At 49.4% G+C, this 21,264-nt stretch overlaps 1 protein-coding gene across 1 annotated transcript in view; it reads right to left on the reverse strand.

The window, feature by feature from the left end:
• The window catches only part of POU2F3 (POU class 2 homeobox 3), a 71,255-nt gene that overhangs the window by 724 nt on the left and 49,267 nt on the right, over positions 1–21,264 (reverse strand). Inside the window, exons 4-12 of the mRNA XM_069470785.1 lie at positions 17,161–17,298; positions 16,106–16,208; positions 13,417–13,499; positions 11,016–11,198; positions 10,483–10,624; positions 8,709–8,845; positions 7,123–7,284; positions 1,940–2,006; positions 645–780 (exon numbers count right to left, since the gene is read on the reverse strand). Of these exons, the coding sequence (XP_069326886.1) occupies positions 645–780; positions 1,940–2,006; positions 7,123–7,284; positions 8,709–8,845; positions 10,483–10,624; positions 11,016–11,198; positions 13,417–13,499; positions 16,106–16,208; positions 17,161–17,298 (1,151 nt within the window). The remainder of the gene's footprint in view (positions 1–644; positions 781–1,939; positions 2,007–7,122; positions 7,285–8,708; positions 8,846–10,482; positions 10,625–11,015; positions 11,199–13,416; positions 13,500–16,105; positions 16,209–17,160; positions 17,299–21,264) is intronic.

Genomic DNA, 21,264 nt, shown 5'->3' on the forward strand with positions numbered 1-21,264 from the left:
AGAGCTGCTGCTTTGCTGAACTGCCTGGGTTTGAACAAGTGGATTTATCTCTTCCTTCCTACAAGCTTAGGTCGATAACCTATCGCCTAACTTTCCAATCTCTGGTTTGTTCTGAATCAGGGCAGAATCTCTCTCTCAAGGCATCAGTTCTCAAAATACTTTTTGGAGTGGATTCTTTGGTTCATGAACTAAGGCCCAGGAGGCAGGAGGCGGCACAACTTCCCTCTCCCCCTAGGTCAGCCACTCTTGAAGCCCAGCCTTTTCTTTGTGCCTAAGCTCTAACTCGCATCAGAACACCCTGAGAACTGGGTCCCTGACGTGAAGCGGAGCACTCCTAAACCCAGCAAAGGACCTGGCCCTTTCTGACAAGAGTGTTTGGAAATTTCCACCCTTCAAAGTGAGGATGGAAATTTTGGCTTTGTTGACATCAGCTCCTTGCCAGGACTGCTCACTAGCCGAAGCTTCTTTTTAAAATCCCCACTCCCTAGGGATAAAGTCCAGTCTGGCTCTCCACTCTGTCCTCTCCTACCCCACATTCCCTTCCTCCAACCCTGTGACAAGCTTTCTTTCCCAAGGCATTGACCCAACTTCTCACACGTCCCTTGGCCCTGCTGCGATGTCTCTGCACTCTCCCTTCCGCTTACCCTGAAGAGTTAAAGCTGGAGGAGGAGTTCACGGCCGCTTTGGAGTTATTTTGAGATGCAGTGGGGCTGCTGGCGTGGAGTCCTGAGCCAGGAGACGAAGGCCTGCTGCTGTTCCCAGGGGAACAGGATGACGTTACTGAGGACAAGGAGAGGCAAAAACAAGAGGAAAATAATGCTGCTGGGTCCTGGGACCTCGTGACATGGCCCTTCAGACACTTGATTTCCTGGTGTATCCCCAAAGGTACCTCACCCTCTTCCTACCCCACCCATCTGCCCACCTCCCGCCATGTTAACATCAACCTCTGCCCAGCCCAGAGGGGCTCTCATGGCAAATGCTCTCTGCAGCCCAGGCCCTCGAGAGTGGTGCGGCTGGTTCTGCAAGTCCAAGACTTGCCAAATGCAAGAAGGACAGATGCCAAAATCATCCTACTCCAGGACACACCCTAGGCCGGGCATATGCAGCCCCAGACCAAGAGGCGGGAGGAGGAAAAGAACAAGAAGGAAGAGAGGAGGACAGAAAGTGCACAGGGAAGGAGGAGAAGCTAGGAGCACAATTAGAGATTGCCAGCCTCCTCCACTTCGCCATCTCCACAAAGAAAAGGTGCATGGTCTTCCAGAAAGAGCACTGAACCAGGAGTGAAGGGACCCGAGTCTTGTCTCGGTTCCAGGCCACTCACTAAACAGCTCTGTGGCCTGAGCTGACTTGTTTTACTTCCCTGAAACTCATTTTCATCCTCTGTAAAATGGCAGATTTGAATTAATTCTTGTGTTTATGTCTCCCAAACTGTGTTCTGTGGATAGGGTGACATATATTTTACCCTCCAAGACACTGTGAAAAGTAGAAGGAAGTGCCATTGATAATTATGTCAGGACATGCGGCAGACACTAGGACTGTCCTGGGCACACTTGGACATATGGTAACTCGATCTAGTTTCTTTGAAATTGTATCGGTACTTTTTGAAACATAGAGAAATTTAGTTTGTAGAAAATTAGTCTGGCAAGCCCTGCCTTCCTTCAGCCTTCCATACAGCTCCTGTCGGAATGTCCTATGCACTTGAGTGCTGGGAAGTGCTGCAATTAAAACAAAACAAAAAACAAACACACACTTGTCTGAACTTTGCTTACATCAGCATTTCCCAAACTTAAATGATCACGGAAACTTTGTTTTCCCCAGCACAGATTTTAATATCCTTAGAAATATATTTAGGAAAGGCTGACTCAGGTGCCTTTCAGTTCTAATATCCCGTATTTAAAGGAATTCTGATGTTATTCAGAAACTTCATTTTAAAGCTCACCTGTTCCAGGCATGGTGCTGTGGACAGGAGGGACAGAGAGGGGGCCCAGAGACCCCGAGGGAGAGACCTGAAAAACAACAGCAGCTCGTAAATGTTCATTCCAATTTCCTTCTCCAACTCGGGGTCCTTCTCCAAGCACCCTGGGCCCAGACTCTGCAGAGACCAGGGCTTGGCTTCCTTGATGATGTCTTAGTCTCAAACCTCCGCCCCATCCTCCTTTTTATAGGAAGGCCTCTGGACCACATACAGGCATCCAGCTCCAGCTCCAGTCTGCCCCGGAAGCTCCTTGGTGCCAACGCCAAGCCCTCCCCTCCCTGCCGTGTGTCCCCTGGCAAGGTTTCTTTGGCGCTGGCAGGCCGAAGTCTGCCTTGCCGGGTGCCCTGGCAGTGAGAAGAGCAAGGCTCTTGGACCATGCTGTGGCAGGTGCTGCTAGCCGCCTGCCTCTTTTCTGGTCTCCATTTCTTCCTTCCTAAAATAAACCCTGCTTTTGCTCAGGGCAGCAGAGTGCCCAGCCCCAGAAACTCTGTTTTAGACTTTCCCACCTTGATGAATGAATGGACCGTGAACTCTCCAGAGATCACTGGAGGAGCTGAACTTTGCTCTTGGAAGCTTTTCATTCTGCCCTGGAGACCTCCCAGCGTCATCTGCTCTGAGATTAGAAAGGGACCTATGATGATTTAACCTCCCATGCAATTCAAGAACCTCCCCCTTGCTATTACTGTCCTGGAACAACCCAGAATAAGATAGAATAGAAAGAATGGACGTTAGAATCCAACAGATCTGGGAGTAAGATTTGGTTCCACCACGTGACTTTGGGTGAGTTACCTAACCCCATTGAGATTTGGTTTTCTCATCCATAAAACAGCAGCAATACCTCCTTTATATTTTCTTCTACTTCAGATCTAATGAGATCATGTCCACAAAGCTTCCAACCTAATGGCTGGCAAGAAGTGCCGGCTTGTTAAATGTGAGTTCCCTTCCTTCCTGAAGGAAGAAGCTGTCAACTGCTGTATTATCTCTGGATGTTATTCAACTCTTCTTTTGAGCTATCATCTAGATACTGTCACTACCCCTCATTCTTCTCATGCTCACAGGGGAAGCTTGGACCAGTGTTTTCAGAGGATACTGAAAGGCAGTTCTGCTCAGGGACCTGTGATTTGATATTCCTCCCCTCCCTGATTTGGAAGATCCCATCCAAACAGGACGCAGCATGTACTCATCTCCTCCTTAATCAGCAAGGGTTCTCACTGCATGCATTTACCTTTCCTCAGACAATGAGCCTCCTCAGGAGGATGGGGTGAGACGGGTGAGGGGTGGAGACGGGTGTGGGGTATGGTTTGGAAGGGTGGCAGAGTAGTAAGCGATGTTATCAGTAATCTCCCTCCCTCTTCTCCTCCTCCCTCCCTGCTGCCACACCCAAGAAAGTTGTTTTTAAATAAATAATAATGTATTGAGTCACTGTGACCAGCTACTTCTATTTCCTTCTGGAGACAGGCTAATGTATGCATATGCAAACATAAATATACTTGTATATGGTTCCCCTTTTTTTATTTTACACACACACACACAGACGTATGTATATGGTAGTATTCTGCCCACACTGGTCTGTACCATTTTGCCTTTTTTTGGCTCCTGAATTAACTATATATCTTGGAGATCATTTCATACCAGGAGCAGAAGAAAACTATGTCCCGGTCCCAAGGGACTGTTTCAATGAGATCCGAGAAGACAGGATCAGGACGTTTTCTCTGTCCTCTTCCTTCGTGGCATCACGAGTATTAGTGTAACTATTTATTTAATGTCTTTCTCCCCCATTTGGCTGCAGACTTCACGACGGCAGGATAATGCCTGTGTGGTTCACAGCTGCATCCTCAGGGCCTTCTGCGGTGCTCAATAAATGTGCGTTGAACAAATGCTGATAACAAGTGAGGCCCCTTCACCGCTCCTCTAGGCCTCCCACTGTTTCCTTCCATGTTGGTGTCCTGGGTTGGAATTGAACCCAAGTGAGGACCTACTTCCCATCTGCTCTAAACAAGCCCCGTCTTTAAAGATTCCAAGGCTCCTATGACACGGTCCAAGTCCCTTAATGTGGCCTACAATGCCCACATAACCCAGCCCCTCCCTGCCACTCCAGCCGCCTTATTCGCACTCTCCTTCACCCCCTGGCTCCCAGCTCATTCCAGCCCACCCCACACCACCACCAGCCTCCGAGCCTTTGCACACACCATTTCCTCTGCCTAGAACATTCTTCCCCACCCCCCACTCAGACACTTTCCTCATGAATGTCAATGGTGACATTCATTTTCCTGGAATCAGTTTAAACATTCTTCAGAGAAGCCCCTGACACCCTGGACTAGGTCAGGTCCCTCAAATACCTGCTCATCTCCTCTGAAGCCTTCATCACAAATAGCATCTGTCTAGCATCTGTTTTCCCTGCTAGACTGTTGTTCACCACTCTGTCCCCAGTGCCAAACGTATAGTGCGTGCTCGGTGAATATTTAAGGAAGGAATGATGAATGAATATCACGTTGCCTCCAGCCTGAAATGTTCATTGGCTCCTCCCAGCCTTTCGGTGATTTAGCATCTCTGGCCCACCACGATCCAGCCCTTATCAACCTCTCCAATTTTTAATCCCAAATCCCTGGCTCCAGCCATACTGAAATGCTTGTGATTCTCAAATCATGTTTTACAATTCTGTGCCTTCTCACAGTGTTCCTTCTGCCCGCTACTCTTGCTAATTCCTAATCTGTTCTCAAACAAATTAGGCGTCTGCTCTCCAGACCCCATTTGGATTTGGGTGTCTTTCATCTGGGTTCTCATAGCACCCCTGTGGGGCTCAGCCCTGGGTAACACCCCTCACACCTACTTGGTTGCAGTCTCCTCCCTGATCCTCTTCCTTTGCCCAAGGGGTTCTTCATGGTTGGGACACGGGCCTTCCTCTTTGCTTCCTCCATACAAACTCCATGGATGAGTCCCTCCTCACCCAGACTTTCAGCCACTGCCTGTATGCTCGTGTCTCCTCATCCATGGCCCCGTCCCAGCCTTCCCTTCTGACCCCCAGACCCGTAATTCAGGTGCCCAGGGACGTTCCTACTTGGATGTCCTGCAGGCCTCACTGTACATCATAGTGACATAGAAAACTGAAATCATCACTTCTCCCCACTTCCAAACCAGCTCCTCCCTGTCTGCTTGTTCCATAAATGGCACCACCATCTCCCCACCTGGCCCAGCCTGAATGCTGAGAGTCATCTCAGAGGATCCTCTTTTCATTACTGCTCTTCCTGCCTCCACCCAACTTTCAATTTGTTAACCAAGACCTAATTATCTTGTGAATCTCTCCCATCCCCTCATCCTCACCATCTGGGTTTGCTTCGCCCTCATTATTTCCCTACCAGATAGCTGCAGTCACATCCTAACTGGGCTCCCTGCAACTAAACTTGTGCCTCTCAAGCCACCTTTTGTGCTGTAGTCACAGTGATCATCTGAAAAAGCAAATCTGATCATGCCAATGCCCTCCTTGAAATCCTCTAGGGATTCTCCCAAACCTTGGGTTCCTTAGCGTCGCACACAATCCCTCCCTAGTTGGGTCCCTGCTGATCTGTCCAGCCTCACCTTTCCACATTCCTCCACGGGGGACCACATGCAGTCCCAGGAATGCACTGCACGTTCTCTGCTCCACACCACTGTGTTTGTGCTTTCTCCTGGGGAGAGTTCTGCCCCACACTTAGCTGGGTCTCGCTGCTTCTTGTCCTTTTAGACTCAGCACAGCCATTAATTATCACCTTGGGGAAGCCTGCCCAAAGCGCCACCTCCCAAGGTTTGTTAGCTGCTGCTCCTAAGTTCTCCTAGAGAGATGATCATGTTGTTTATCATTCATTTATTTGTCTGCTCCTCTGCTAGGCAGGGAGGTCCTCTGGGACGGGAAACACATAGTATTTATCTTTGTATCCCCAGCTGTCAGCACAAAGACCAATATATAGACGGTCGATGGATGATGAAAGAATCATCAGTGGTATAGTTTGTATGAGACAGTTATGTCCCACCCTGACAATGCTGAATTTTACCCAAGCACAACATCATTATCCCCAACTCCTCTAACCTTCAGCCATCATCATGCCCAGAGAAGGAGAACCTTCTACCCCTACCCTTCCGGTACCATCTCGGCTTGGATGGAGAAGAGATTTCCTACTCCCCAAACTTCCATGTCTGCCTGGGACTCCAAATTATTCCCAGCCCTGGCCTCTTCCCTCAGTACCAGAGTCACAGATATAACTCCTTGATACTTCCTCTTGGATGCCTAGCAGGCATGTCCAACTTAACGTGACCAGCCTCAAATTCTTAGCTTTTTCCCTCAAACTTGCTCTTCCTGCAGTTTTCATCATTTCAGACCATGGTGGTGACTTCCAACCTGTTGCTCAGACCGGAACCCTTTTAGTCATCTTTGCCTCACTTCTCACAGTCCCTATCCAAGCACCTCTTGTTGCTCCACGGTCAAAGCATGCCCAGAATGCAACTCCCCCTCTCAGCACCATGGCTCCCAGCCCTGGCCAAGCCTCCGCCACTGATTACGGTAACCCTCCTAGCTGGTCTCCAGCTGCCACACAGGTTATTCTCCGCACAGCAGCCCGTGTCACCAGCTCAGGCTTCTCGGCCTGCAGCTCTCCAATGGCTTCTCCTTCTACCTAAACTGAAAGCCAGGGCCCTTTCAGTGGCCCCTGAGAGCTTGGGTGGTCTGCTCCCTATGCTTCCCCTGGCTTCCCCTCCTGCTTCTCGCCCCCCAGCCCCCTTGCTCTGCTCCGGCTACACTGGCTTCCTTGCTGCTCCTCAAACATGCTGAGTATTTTCACCTGCTGGTCCCTCCACCTCGAACATTCTTCCCCCAGATAGTAGCCACATATTTCATTCCTTTACAACTCTAGGTCTCCGTTCAAATGCCACCTTATCAAGGAGGTTCCTCTCTGACCTCCCTTTTAAAAGAGCATCTCCCCACTATCACTTCCTACCCCTTCACCCTTCTCCAGTCTGCACAGCATATATATTTTATACACAGCTTCTCTTTGCTTATTTATTTACTGCCTGCCCTGCCCGCTCTGTCCCTCAACCACCTTTCCCAGGTTGGGGAAGACTCTTTGCCCTCCAGGCATCTTGTCCTCCAGTGCTTGGCAGACAGCTTGGCCACTCACCAGCCGGGAATTGTAGACGGGTGATTTCATGGGTGTGGCCACAGGGCAGTTGATTCGCTTCTCCTTTTGCCGTCGGTTGCAGAACCAGACCCTCACCACCTCCTTCTCCATGGATAACTGCTCTGCAATCATGGAGATTTCCTCTGAGCTGGGTTTGGGGTTCTACAGGGACCGAAGGGACAGAGTGTGGTCAAGAGGAGAGAATTGGGGCTGGGGGACAGTGTTCCAAAGAAGCAGGATAAAACAACAAATGGATCAAAAGCTTTAGAGTCAGACATAGGATGGAATATTGGCTTTATCACTTACTGTGTGTTCTCAGGAAACTTTCTTAACCTCTCTGAGCCTCAGTCTTATCAACTATAAAGTGAGAATAATGATGTCCACCATATTGGATTATTGTAAGGATTAAATGAAAAAGATGTGTGTATACTGCCAAGCGCAGGGCCTGCCACAGAGTAGAGGCTCCATAAATGTAGCCTGTCTTCTCCAACTTCTTCCTTCAGGAGCAGTTCTGATGAGAGGAGCCCGTGGATGAGTTAGGTGGGGCAGTCAGAGTCCCCAGAATCCACGCTCCCCTCTGTGCTCCTTCCTCATGACCTGACACTCTTCTCGTTGTCGTTTCTTCCTGCTCTCCTACCCCAAAATGGGGAATGAGAGAGCTGAAACACATGGCCCTGTCAGGACGTGGGCCAGAGACACATAAGGTCGCCACTCCCTTGTTCTGGTGTCTCCCACTCAGCCTTCAGTTTTGGCCCCTTTCCCCCGACTCCCGCACCCTCCCTTAATCTTGCCACTCTGAGAATCCCCAAAAGAAGGAAAAGCTAGTTCCTGTCTTCCTGCCAGCAGGATGTGGCCACCAAAGCCTCGAGCCAGATGCCTGGGCCTTCAGAGATGAACGGTACCTAGGAGGCTGTGGAGGCTGGGACCTAAGCGACCCTGACTAGAAGCTGTGTACAGCACACCTGTTTCTCCCTCTTCTGTCCCCTGTTCCACGGGGCTCATAGCTTCCACATGCTGGCTCAAGAACATGCCTTTGCTACAAGTTCAAAAAAATGTGCATGTACAATAGGATCACAACTATTTCAATGCACACGGAAAAAAGGAATAGAAGGAAATGCATTCAGATGGCGCTTGGTGGTGGATTTTTTTTCTGCTTCCCTGTACTTTCCAAACTGTTTACAATGAGTATTTATTACATTTATAATTAGAAAAGTACAAAATGTAGAAATAGATAATTTATATACAATGCCCTGGCTGTGCTCCCTTTAGATCAACTGGATACAGAGATACACTGTCTCCTGGGACCCCGTATCCCATTCTTTAAATCTCCCAGTGAGAAAAACAATGGGCCCTAAATAGATGTCAGGGCAAGAGGGGTCAGTGAAGGAAGAAGTTCCTGGAACCTGAGAGGAAGGGCAGCCTTTCCCTCAAATATCTGGGCACCTGGCAAGGGACAATGTACTTTCTGACCATTTCCCGGGGCTGTGTGATGTGGGCAGGGCTCGGTGCCCAGGGGCCTGTGCCGGGCCCTACTGGCCCACCTGTGTGGGGCGGCCCACCCGCCTCCACCCAGAGGAGCTGCTCACGTCTTGAAACCTCTTCTCCAGAGTCAGGCGGATGTTGGTCTCAATGCTGGTCCTTTTCTTCCTCTTCCTACCAAACACTTCGCTGAGGGTGGGATACGAGCTGGGTGTGCTTACCGAGGGGTCTGACGGAGAGGACTCTGCGGGGAGGCGGAGGAACAAAGGAGGCTCAGAGAAGGGGACGAGTGGCCCGTCAAGGCCCTGCCTTAATGGACTTGGGGTCCAACGACCCTGCCTAGTGGGCTCTGCGGTGGCATTTTCAGGAGCATCCCCACCCCCAAAAAGGGCCCCAGAACAGACTGAAACTCCTGCTTCTCCTCGTTGCTCTGGGCAAAGGTCTTGCATGATCCGCACGGTGGCATTTCCAGTGTTTGTGGTCACGGTTCATGGGTGCCCAGACATCAGCGGCACGCGTGGGTGTGAGGAGCTATGGCAGGGCTCCTACAAGTAACCCTCACGAGTCTGCTCTTTACAGATAGGCCTGGATGTGAATACCGAGTAAAACGTGGAAAGAGATTCTCAGCCAAAAGCGATTCTGAGCCACTAGGTGGCAGAATGTTGGTGTTGGAGCCACTTTCTTGTCAGCGCAAATGTTGGCGCTAAGGCTGTACGATCCGCAGGAGGGATGTCCCTTAGGAAGGATGCAGGCACCAGATGGGGACCATACTAGAAATGATCTAGAAGGCCCTTTCCCAAAGAGTGTAAGACCCTCTGATCATTTCTGTCACTTCGGTGCTTCGCAGAAAGTTGTCTAAGGGACAGCCTGCTGGGGGAGCTTCCTCGCCCCTCCCCTGCCTCCGTGGGAGGGACTTGCTCAGGGATCACACCGCCGGCCGCCCACCCTGCCCCTCCGCCTCCACAGTAGCCACTAACCCACAGGTATCCACTGGACACAGCCCAGCCACGGGGATTGGCTCACTCCCACCCTCTCCACCGAGGCTGGTGGTTCTCAACCAGGATGACTCTGCACCACCACCACTCCCCCTGGGGACATTTGATAATGCCTAGGGACATTTTTGGGTGTTTCAACTGGGGGCAGGTGCTACTGGCAGCTAGTGGATAGAGACCAGGGATGCTGCCACACATCCTGCAATACATAGGCCAGCTCCCCACAGGGATTATTTGGCCCCCAAGTATCCATAATGCCGAGGCTGAAAGACCCCATCCTAACACCAAACTCATCTATGCATTATTCCAAATGCTCTGTCCCCTGATTTATAGCCTTGACCTCTGGGAATGCCCCCCAGCCACACCGCACTGAGTCCTCCTGCAAAGCCCACTCCTGCTGTGAGGTTTTCCTGGCCAGTCTGGATCGCAGCAACTCCCTGTCCACCCAACACCTACTCAGGAATTAGTAGTAAATTGTTAGCGAAGACCTCGTGTTGTGCCTGTGGTCTCTCCCTCCCCGTGAGACTGCAGAGGGTCCGCTGCCCTAATCTCCCCGACCTAGACCTATTCAGACAGCAATCGGGGTAAGTATATCTGCTCTGCAGACCCAGACGTGGCCTCTGAGCTGCGCCAAAGTCTATGCTGGGCTTGGAATGAGTGCAAGTCTTCACGGCCATGTCCTCCAAAGGGCTTTCTCAGTAATAAAGCTGACATTTTCATCTCCACCTGTCCATCTCCTGTGAATTATTTCTCACTTGGTTCCAGGCTCAGGAGGAGAAGAAAGGGGTATGATGTCTCAACCCCCGAAAGCCCCGACACAGACAAGTCACTAGCCCTTTCCTATGGAGTCCCCCAGGGCTCTTTCCGTCCTGGTTTCCCTGAGGCCTACCTGCATCATTCAGCCACTTCTCCAGCAGCGGCTTGAGCTTGCACATGTTCTTGAAGCTCAGGTTGAGGGCCTCAAATCGTGAGATGGTAGTCTGGCTGAAGTCATTGCCATACAGCTTTCCCATCGCCAGCCCTACGTCTCCCTGTGCATGGGGACCGAGAAGGAGGGACATGAGAGACAGACTCCTCCTCTTCTTTGCCCACATCCCCCACCATTCTAGCACCTATCACACCCCCAACCAGAACCTTCAAGCACTCATCCATGCCCTCAGCTCCTTTCCAAGTCTCCCTCTAAGGTGAAGAATTGGTTTAGACTCCAAGTGGACCGTGCCCCCCACCTGACCCTCATTCCTCTCACCTCCACCAGCAATGTCCTCAATTTCTCTACTGTGCCCTATCCTCAAGGAACTCAGGGACATGATAATCTTGCCCCAAATACATTGAGACTCATGTTGCTCTTGAAACCTGCACTTGGGAAGCCCATTCCCTACTCACTCAACTCAATTTCTTCTATCTCCTCCCCCCAAACCAAACCTGTGTGAAGCCCAGCTTAATCCGCCTCTGCTTGAAGGTCTTGGCAAACTTCTCCAGCTCCTCGAGGTCTCTGGGCTCGTCAGCCCCTCCAGAGTTGGGTAGATGCTTGGGCACTGAGAGATGCTGAGATGCTTCCAGGTGGGGTTCTAAAGAGGATCCCGGCAGCCCAGGGCACCCAACTGCCTAACAGGGAGCACACGCCAAGCAGATTCACAAAGATCAACAGATTGAATGACATTTTCTGATATTTTTTACTAATAGACCCACTTAGAGGATGATAGATCCCTGGATACATTTGAGTCCTGTGTTTTCAATATGGAAGTGGAAGTTGGAGTTTCTATGAAGGTATAGCAAATAACTGAAATATCCGGAGTAGAAACAGTGTGACTGCAGGATAGGGAGGTGGCCCTTCTGGGTTGTAGGCTATGACTCACTGTTTAATTCTGAGGTTACTTCCTCCTTTCAGGTTCCCACCATAAAAGGAGCGAGTAGGGTTGTTTACAATGATTGCAAAAACAAATCACAGAATCGGATAAGGAAAAGGTTGTTTGCCTTGTCTGTTCTTTTCCACAAAGCAAGGGAACTGAGGTGTCCAACAGGCATTAACTGAAGATAACGGAGGACATACAAGAACTCATGGCATTAGTAGAGCTTTCATAAAATTTCAAAATCTTATGATTGCCATTTTATTTTCCAAACCACCATGAAAGTGCTTTGTTTTATCTTAAATCAAAGGTATTTTAATCTGTGCTATCTAAATGCACCTTGATCTCACTTGCAGTTAAGAGATATTCTTTCTTGAGTGTATTTTCATAGGAAAATATACCCTTAAACATAGAACCATGTTGTGCTCATTGGGGTCAAGAGTGAATCCAATGTTGAAGACACCAACCATTCCATAAAGATAGAGTGGAATCCAAGCCCAGGGGTCCAGGCACTGTGTCCAACTCAGAGGCTACTACCCATCTGGATAACTTGGGGTAAATTCACCCTCTTCTCTCCTCCCTGGTTTATTTTTTTCCTAGACTAGGATTAATATTACTCCTTCTCTCTTCCAAGATATGCAGGCTTACTATTCAGATAGGCATCCTTATGATGGAGAAGGTAAAAGGACCAGAAAGACATCAAAGACTCTTTTCCCCAGAGAAGGGTTTTTTAGAACAGAATAGCTTGAAGCCATCATAAATTTAGTCTTGTTTTATAGGGAGGGGGTGGCATAGACAAGACCCTCAGGACAAAGCGTTAGTCCTCTTTGAAACTTCCTTTCCATTAATTCATTTGTTATTCAGTTCTCTGCAAGACCCTCTCCCTCCCCTCTTCACATCCAATCAGTGACCAGATTGCATTGATGCAACTTTCCAAAACATCTCCTCATTTATCCCCTATTCTTATTGCCACCACCCTAAGCCAATCCCTTATTGCCCCTCCCCAGGATGATCTTAATCAGCTTTGAAGTGGTATCTCTGGTACCAGTTTCTCCATGCTCAAATATCACAAGATATGAGGATTGATCTTGAATACTAAGATCTCTTCCAGCTTTAAGTCTATGATTATGAGAGTCTGGGGAGGGCCTCCAGGAGGAGGTGGAAGAGAGGCTCATGACTCTGGCTCCCTATTTCTTTTAACCACTAGATGGCGCCCTCCCCCTTCCAGGTGTTTTCTGTGGCCTCGCCAGCCCTCTCTAAAGCCAGGGCCTTAGTGAGCAAGCCCTGGGGATCTCAGCACAGAGAAGGGACAGTACGATCTCTGCAGTCATTCCCAACCATTCCACATATCCATCTATGCGGAGCCATCTCATGCAACTGTGCAGGTTATTAACTGTACAGGGTCACACAGATCTGGGGAGGAGTGGCACTAAGTTCATGCCTCTGTCCCCAAGTCATGCACCTGGCAAAAAGGTGCTCTGCAAATAGCCCCTCCCCCAGACCTCAACCTGCCTGACCCACACACGTGCTTCCTGCAGGAGGCAGTCTGGAACAGTGGCCCAGAGGTGAGAGACACTGGCTTTGTGGTCCGGGATGTCTGGGCTATGCCACTCTAGTCTTCCCCTTGGAGCTTGAGAGCACCTAGGCAGAGCTGGTAGTTGCTCCGGTATGTCTGAAAGGTTAGATGTCCCCTGGTTCTCAGAGCAGTGATGCTAGTGCCTGTTCAGGGCTGGAGTTCAGTATCTGCAGCATGGAGGAGGCTAGCCTGGAATTGGGATCTCTGGATTCTAGTTCTGGCTCCACCAGTATTACTGGGTAACTGGTGTCCCCAGGCTATAGCTTGGCTTTCCCCCTGTGCCGACAGGCATAGTCCACTGCTGTTGCCTCTTCCCAGAGGGGTTAGTGCCCTGTTAAAGGCGTGGAGAAAAGCCAGTGGGCTAAACTCTGTTGAGAAAGGAAACAGGTTGGTTGTTTACCTGGGACGCGAGGCCAGGTCCCGTCTGTGGGAGGAGGAGACTGCCTTGTTGCTGTGGAAAGGGGAGGAGATTTGGCTGCAGACCTGGGTGAGAGGGGATGGACAAAGGAACAGAGGAATAAAATCCAGGCCATCTGAAAGACATGCTCTGCAACTCTGGAACCACGATCACTGTCCCCACCCCCTGCCACCTACGAGCCCCTCAACCCGCCTCAAGCCCCGTGGAGAGGCCCCCATGGCACTGCCAGGCATTTCCACATACAGGTGGAGGCCAGCCAGACACAGGGATAAACAGAGATGTAAACAGCAGTCCCCAAACCAGTCTTCCCGCCTGCCTGCCTGCTTGGAGAGGAGCAAGGGCTAAGGAAGGTCAAGATGACCTGCTGGGATCCGACTGCCAGGGCTGAAGAAACCCAGGAGGGGAGGGCGCAAGGGTGACTGCTGATAACTCAAGCAGGAGCAGGAGCTGGGATGGCTCCAAAGGCCCAGTCGAGTCTGCAAGGATGTCAGACCAAGCACGTGGGGCCATACAGCTCTAAAGGGCAGTGAGCCACTGGCCAGAGGCTCATGGCCAACCAGGACATTTTACACTTGGAAAGAATGGCCGAGAGAGAAGAGAAGACCAAGGACTGAGCCACTGGGAACCCAAATGAGTGGTATGGACTGTACCTGCTTGTTACACTGTCTGGGGACCTCCTTCTACTTTCCATCCAGGAAAACTGTACATGAAGCGGTTCTGCCTGGTTGGTGGCCATGACAAGTGGCCTCCCTCTTGGGAGGACCACAGCCAGGACCTCTCATTCTCCCAGCAGGAGTGGAGCCATCAAACCACCAAAGCAGACAGTGGGGCAGGTCACCCTAATCACTCAGCACAGAGGAGCACCTCGGGGCCTCTGTTGTCCCCAGGCTGATCCAAGGTCACTGATGTACAGTATCTGCTGAGGTTGACCTTTTATGCTCTTTGATCTCAAAAAGTTGGGGCTAGCAAGGCACGGTGGCTCACGCCTGCAATCCTAGCACTCTGGAAGGCCAAGGTGGGAAGACTGCTTGAGGACAGGAGTCCGAGACCAGCCTGATCAAGAGCAAGACTGCATCTCTATCAAAAATAGAAAAAGTTATTTGGGTGTGGTGGTGCACACCTGCAGTCCCAACTGCTTGGGAGGCCAAGGCAGGAAGATCACTTGAGCCCAGAAGTTTGAGGTTGCTGTGAGCTAGGCTGATGCCACAGCACTCTAGCCCAGGCAACAGAGTGAGACTCTGTCTCAAAAAAAAAAAAAAAAAAAAAAAAAAGTTGGGGCTTAATTGTTCATTGTTAAAATAAATAGGCAAGAAAGCTCTTATAAGGAACCCTGAACTAGGATTTCAGTGACTTGAGTACTAATAGCAATTCTAACATTTTATTACATTTTGAAATGCACAAAGTCTTTTCACATACATTATTTCTTTTTCAAACACATTATTTCAAGTAACCCTCGATAATGTTGTGAGGTAGAGTTTTATTATTATTCCATTTTAATGGAGGAGGAAATGGAAGCTCAGAGAGGTTAGGTGAGTTTCTCAAGGACACACAGTTAGTTATTTTTTTTTAACCAATGAATTTTTCTGACTCTAAATTTTGAATTATTTTTTCCCCTGCATCAGACACTGACCTCATTGGTTGTATGCTTGAGCCATTTTCACATCACTCTCTATTCTTCCGAAAACAAATTGAATGAACTGTTACCTTCTCTCCCCTATTCCAGGAGCGTGATGTGTGTTGTTTAGCCAAAACATTATAAACATTTAATGGTTTAAATATGTTCTCGTTCACCCTAATAATATTCTGAGATGCCTTGGAAACTAAATATAAAAACTGTAATTTGGGTAGGTGCTAGGATGGAAGGCAGAGTTGTGTTTTATTTAGAATCTAGATTTCCAAAGTTTCTAGTAGAAGCTTTGGGATTTGTACAGCAGAAGAAAGTTTATATTTTCTCCATCACTTTCGGCCCTACTTAGTGGAGATGGGAGTGAGAGAAGCAGTATAGTGTGATGGCCAAGAGCATGGTTCTCAGACTGTTCTGGAACTTTCTAGTAGGTCACCAGAGGCATAGTACGACTACCTACTGCACAAGGTTATTTTGAGGAATGTCAGGAAAATCACTCAGCAGACCTCCAGGCACATCGTGCTCAAGAAATACTAGCTATTATTATTAATAGCTTAATCTGTTTGCTCTTGGCCAGGAAGTAACTTCCCTGCCAAAGAAAACCTGAAACTCTTTTTACAACCTGTGGGTGGCACTGCTGCTCTACCCAAACAGCCAGGCTTCCAGGAGGTAAGTCTGAATCCCTGTGCAGGAGAGACTTGCAAGGAATTGGGACTTGTGTGCGCTGCATTTACCAGGGCGCTTCTCCTTCCTTGTACTGCCCAGCCCTCCACCACTCCTGCACCTTCCGTCTCAATTCTGCATGAGACTGAGCAGGAGGCTGGGAAGGGGAAGCAGAGAAGGAGACGGAGCCTGGAGGAGCACTGCTGGGGTCCCTTCCTCAGACCCCGAGGTGGACAAGCTGGCCTAAATACCAGCGGGGTGAGCGACTCACCTGTGCTCTGCAGGTGGGCTCCCCCACCCAGCAGGCGGCAGCAGCAGCACTTTACTGGATTTGGTCTATGAAGAACCTCCTCCCACCACCCCACCCAACCCCGCAGTTCTTACCTTGCTGCCCAGGTGGGGTTTGAGATAGCAGGAACTGGGATACGGACTGTAAGTGGCCAGGAACCAGCACAAGCTGCTGGAGCGGATGGAGGGAGGCCATGTCCTACACACAGGGAGATATACACACGTCACAGAATTTACAAGCTGGGACACTGGCTCCATCTGCCTGCTGCCCATCTATCCCATGGGTCTCCAGACTATGACAGTTTGCGGGCAGTGACCTTGCTTTATGCCACTGTGTATTCCCAGCGTCTGGCATATAGTAGCCACTCCATCAATGCTGGTGTTGCTACAGCTTCTGCACTCAGCCAAGCCATCTTTGCAACATGTTGCTACTTAACCCTTGCCTTACGATTTAATTTTTGTGTGTGTTAGTCTTGTCTCCCAACCAGACTGTAAATGCCCTGAAGGCATAGACTGGGTATTTCCTATCTTTCAAAGGTTTATCCTAGAAATGACACGTAATCTCAGTTGTCCAATGTTTCTTTTAAATTTCATGCCACTTGATTATGCTAAAAGCCATGCCTTGGCCACTTCCTATGCCTGAATCTTTCCTGGAGGGTATTGGGGTGGGAGTTGGAGGATGGGGTAAACTATTACTTCTTAATAAAACCAATTTGGTGAAACAGAAAGTCCATCTGCCCCAGGCTTCTTCCCCTAGCGCAGGACATGGGAATAATAATCCCAAAGCTTGGGGGATCTGGGAGTCCTCCACGATCCTGACACCCAGAGCTCTGTGCCCCTGTGGGGCTAAGCTCAGGTCTGTGCACACAGAGAAGACTCGGTAAATCTTGCTGAATGAAGAACTGAAGAAATGGATGCTTATTCTAGTCTTAAGTATTTCTGGAGAAGGGGTGGCTCTTTCTTCCCCCGAAGGGGGCTCACCACGTGAATGCCCTCGCGGGCCTTTGCTGTTACTTACTGTCTCGGGACAAATCTCTTTCCCACATTGCCTGCAGGGGGTTCCTTAGACCAATACAAATTCACAGAGTGCCAGGTGTGGAGGTCTAGCATTTCGCAGAGAGATTGAATTAAATTCACCGGCCCATTGAGACTATCAGGGTTCCTTGACATAGGCTGGCATTTACCCCAGGCATTTGGTTTCCGGATATCATGGTGGGTCCTTGACTCAGGTGGCATGGCCGATGGGAGAGGGTCTGCTGCAGGGAGTCACTGAGGTCCTCTGTTTTAATCTGCAAGTGGAGGCAGGAGGAGAGTGTCAATTCGGGACCTCCCCAGACAGACAGAAATGGAAGCAGTAAAGATGGAGGCAGGAGATAAATGACAGGCCAGGAGGGGAAAGAGCTAGCCCAGTGCCTACTGGGCTGGAGCTCAACTCTCCTGCCTGCCTGGCTTTGGGCCAGGACAGCTGGTCAGAAACGTGAGCGGCACCATGGAGTGCCCATCTGCAACACGGGGAGCCCACTTAGACCGATCGTCCCAAACACCACTCTGGGGCCTATGCTGGCACCTAATATGGTTTTTGTTTTCCTCATGGAAATGAGAAAAATATGGATAGAGATTTTTTAAAAATAAAGCTTAATGGGCTGGGCACGGTGGCTCACGCCTATAAGCTTAGCACTCACTCTGAGAGGCCAAGGCGGGAGGATTGCTTGAGCTCAGGAGTTCAAGACCAGCCTGAGCAAGAGCGAGACTGGCATCTCTACTAAAAATAGAAAAAACTAGCTAAGCATGATGGTGTGCGCTTGTAGTCCCAGCTACTTGGGAGGCTGAGGCAGGAGGATTGCTTGAGCCCAGGCGTCTGAGGTTGCTGTGAACCAGGCTGATGCCATAGCACTCTAGCCTGGGTGACAGATTGATACTCTGTCTCAAAAAAAAAAACTTACTGGATTTTGTTGTTGGAAATTCTGAGACGCTGTTCTTTTTTTCTTAGGAGGACAAGATGTTAGAATTTCCTTTAGGAAATGATGGTGATCCTAAAGGGTATTTTAAAAAAACTCCTTACCTCGCAGAGTGAAAAGTTAACAATGCTTTACTGATTACCCCCAAATTCTGTTTTTTACTTTCCTGCATGGAATCCCCTCTGTGAAGCCCCAAAGTCTGGGAACCAGTGAGCTGGAGGACTGCCTTTCCCTCCCCACGCCCCTGTTCCCCATATCTCCATCTTCTGTGCCAGACTGCCTCTGCAGCTGGCCTTCTGTGCCTGTGTGGCTTTGGTGACAGTCTTTGCCTGTCTTCCTACAGGTGAGGACATGTCTCCCTCACAATCAATGCTGTAGTTGCAGCCTGAGGGCCCTGAGGGTTTGGTGGTTTCCAAACTCTCTCCAGTCTCTACCACCCTTCAGTGACAGCACAAACCACCCCCTCGTGGGCTTGCCAGGTGTCCAAGGGCAGGGCAGGAAGTACTACCTGTGCCCACCCCTCATTCCACCTCGAGGATGATAACCCTCTTGCAGCTTGCTGGAAGTCCATTGGGAGGGGAAGCCAAGTGACTTTGAGTTCATATAATATGGCAAGGAGCACAGGATCTAGGCCACACCTTACAAAAGGCATTGGTGAGTCCCTCTGATTAGGACATCTGGTTGTTTTCTGCCAAGGTGGAAACTCATGGCCATAGACATGCTGGTTTAAACAACTTGCTCGACCTATACTGGGAATGTCACTGACATCCTGCAGTCGCTCCTGTCTGCATTAGTTTAACCTGAGTCAAAAATTCAGATTAACAGCTATATTTGTGCTTAATCCCTATGGAAGAAACAATGATTTGGATCATTAAAGAAAGAATTCCCTTTGGCTGGACAGTTAGGAAGATCCTATTGAGTGACATTAGGGAGGAAGGAGCTGATATTTAGGATGTGTGCCTTGCACATAGTGGGAACCCAATGAATGTTGACTGAATAAAAGACAATAGACAAAACCTATCTCTCTAGGCCAGGCGTGGTTGCTCACACCTGTAATCCTAGCACTCTCGGAGGCTGAGCTGGGAGGCTTATTTGAGTTTAGGAGTTCGAGACCAGCCTGAGCAAGAGCAAGACCCTGTCTCTATTATTTTAAAAAAATCTCTCTGTCCACAGTCTCCAGTGAGGTACAGGAAGGAAAACATTGACGAGGGAGCTATGCTGGCCTTGTTTCTAGCCCTAACTCTGACTCTAACTCACTATGTAGTCTTAAACAATCACTCAGCCTCAGCCTCTGTGGGGCTCAGTTACCCCATCTGTTGTATGACACTACATGAGTTTTCTCCCTATTAGTCCTAAAATGGAATTATGAATTCCAATTCCCTAGTGCATTGGGCCCGTTCAGGTTGCCGCAGCGTTGTTAGGTAAAGCAGACCTACCTAACACCAAGAAGTCCTGTTGCACAGAAATTGGTAAGAAGATGGTTCCTTTAGGAATAGTCTTTACAAATCATTCTTCTCACTTAAAGTAACCATTCTGTAGCCTTGGAAACAAAGAGGAGAAAAGCAGAAAGATGGGAACTAGCGCTCCCAGGGCAGAGAGCGAAGACATGACCACCTGGGAGTGGTCTCCAAAGAGCCCCCTTTCCTTGCCTAGGCCCTTTGGCTCCACCTTTCCACACTTAATACCTCTAAGAAGCTCTGGGATCCCAGTCCTGCCCCAGAAAGTAGAGTTTCCGCATCCCAGATTCCAGGGAAACATTTGTTAGTGGGTTCTTAAAAAGTAGAAACAGATAATAAACTTATTTCAAAACCACCACCACCACAACTTGAAGGTTTGCTCTGAGAGGAGGTTTTGCTTAAGCACAGCCTTTCCGGACAGCCTTCCAGACCCCACCTCTCCCCCTTCTCAGTCCCCCTGCTGCCTCCAGGCATGCTCCATCCCAGAGAGGGGATGGGCGGCAGGGTGGAGGAAGGGGGACAGAGGGAGAACATGGAAAACTGGCTGGTGCAACCACCTCCGGCAGCTTGGCGGGGCTCCAGCTCAGAGGCAAGTGGCAGGGCTCCTTTATAGACTCATTATGCGCAATGCAGAGATAAGGAGACGCAGCTATGACAGAGTTCGAAAACACGCGCTTTGCCTCCAACCTGGCTGCTATCTGTTAGAATCCGTGCCAGGTCTTCCTGCAACACTTAATTTCAGAAACCAGTGCCATCATAAAAGAAAACTCACCCTTTCATCTGCTTCCTGGATCAATTGCCCTCCAAATTCTTTAGGGGGCACCCGAGACCTCCCACTTGTGAACGTGAAGAGCCTGATAGCAGAAAAGTCCTTAGGGTGTTAGTCCGGGGCTTTCTGAAAACTCTATGTATTATTCTTCTGCTTGTCTGTTTATTTGTTTTTGCTTTGCCACCCTTTTACTCTTTCATTTTTCATAATTCATCACCCCTGGGTGTGAGGGATAGACGGTAACCCCAAAAGAAGGTAACCCTAAATGAACCAAATTGAAAGACAGCAAAGGAGACTTCTTTCTCAATGACAAGTTCTAAAATCTCAGCTTGGGTCAGTGGTCTCAGAAAGAGCAGAGCTAGACAGGGAGGAGGGCAGACACGCTGACAACTCCCAAGGCCTCCGGCAGACTTCTTCAATACTCTTGGGTGCTCAGAAACTAAGAAATTAAGACATGAAGTCCTCCCAAATCCAAAAAGTCCCTTTCCCCGCCATCGAAGGGAAAAGGCTGGAAGCTTTCCAGGCAACTGGGTGTTGGCCGTGGATCTAGGAGATGAGATAGAGACACTTCTGTTGAATCTCATCGACTTCTAATGTGAGAACCGGAGGCAAATTGGACAAAAACCCAATTTCCCCCGTACTTGTGAAAACCCAACCAAACCCCAGCCTGCCTGGAATCATGAAGATGATCCCCAGGGTTTCTTTGGCAGTTCTTCTCACGCAAGTGGAATATTTCTCCAGACTTTATTTGGGATAGACTAATCCCTGGGGACATGGGCCACCACAGTGCCCTGCCTCGTCACAGCCATTGGACATCCTGCCCACCTATTGGACAAGGTTTGTTAGTTTAGGATCTTCTCCACCCACTGTGCTGTGCAAAGGTATTAGACTGAGTCTTGGGCAGTGACCAGGGAGGTAAAAGCGTATCACGGGCGATTATCTTTTCTAATCCCAGTGAACTCTCTGACATTACCTACTTTAGAAAGCAGCAGCCTTGTTCTAGAAGGAGAGAGCCCTTTTTGAGGAGGTGGAAGCCCTTTGTACATCCTTTCTTGGCTTTACCTCCCAGCC

This window comes from Eulemur rufifrons, chromosome 6 (assembly GCF_041146395.1).
Source record: "Eulemur rufifrons isolate Redbay chromosome 6, OSU_ERuf_1, whole genome shotgun sequence".
NCBI lineage: Eukaryota > Metazoa > Chordata > Mammalia > Primates > Lemuridae > Eulemur > Eulemur rufifrons.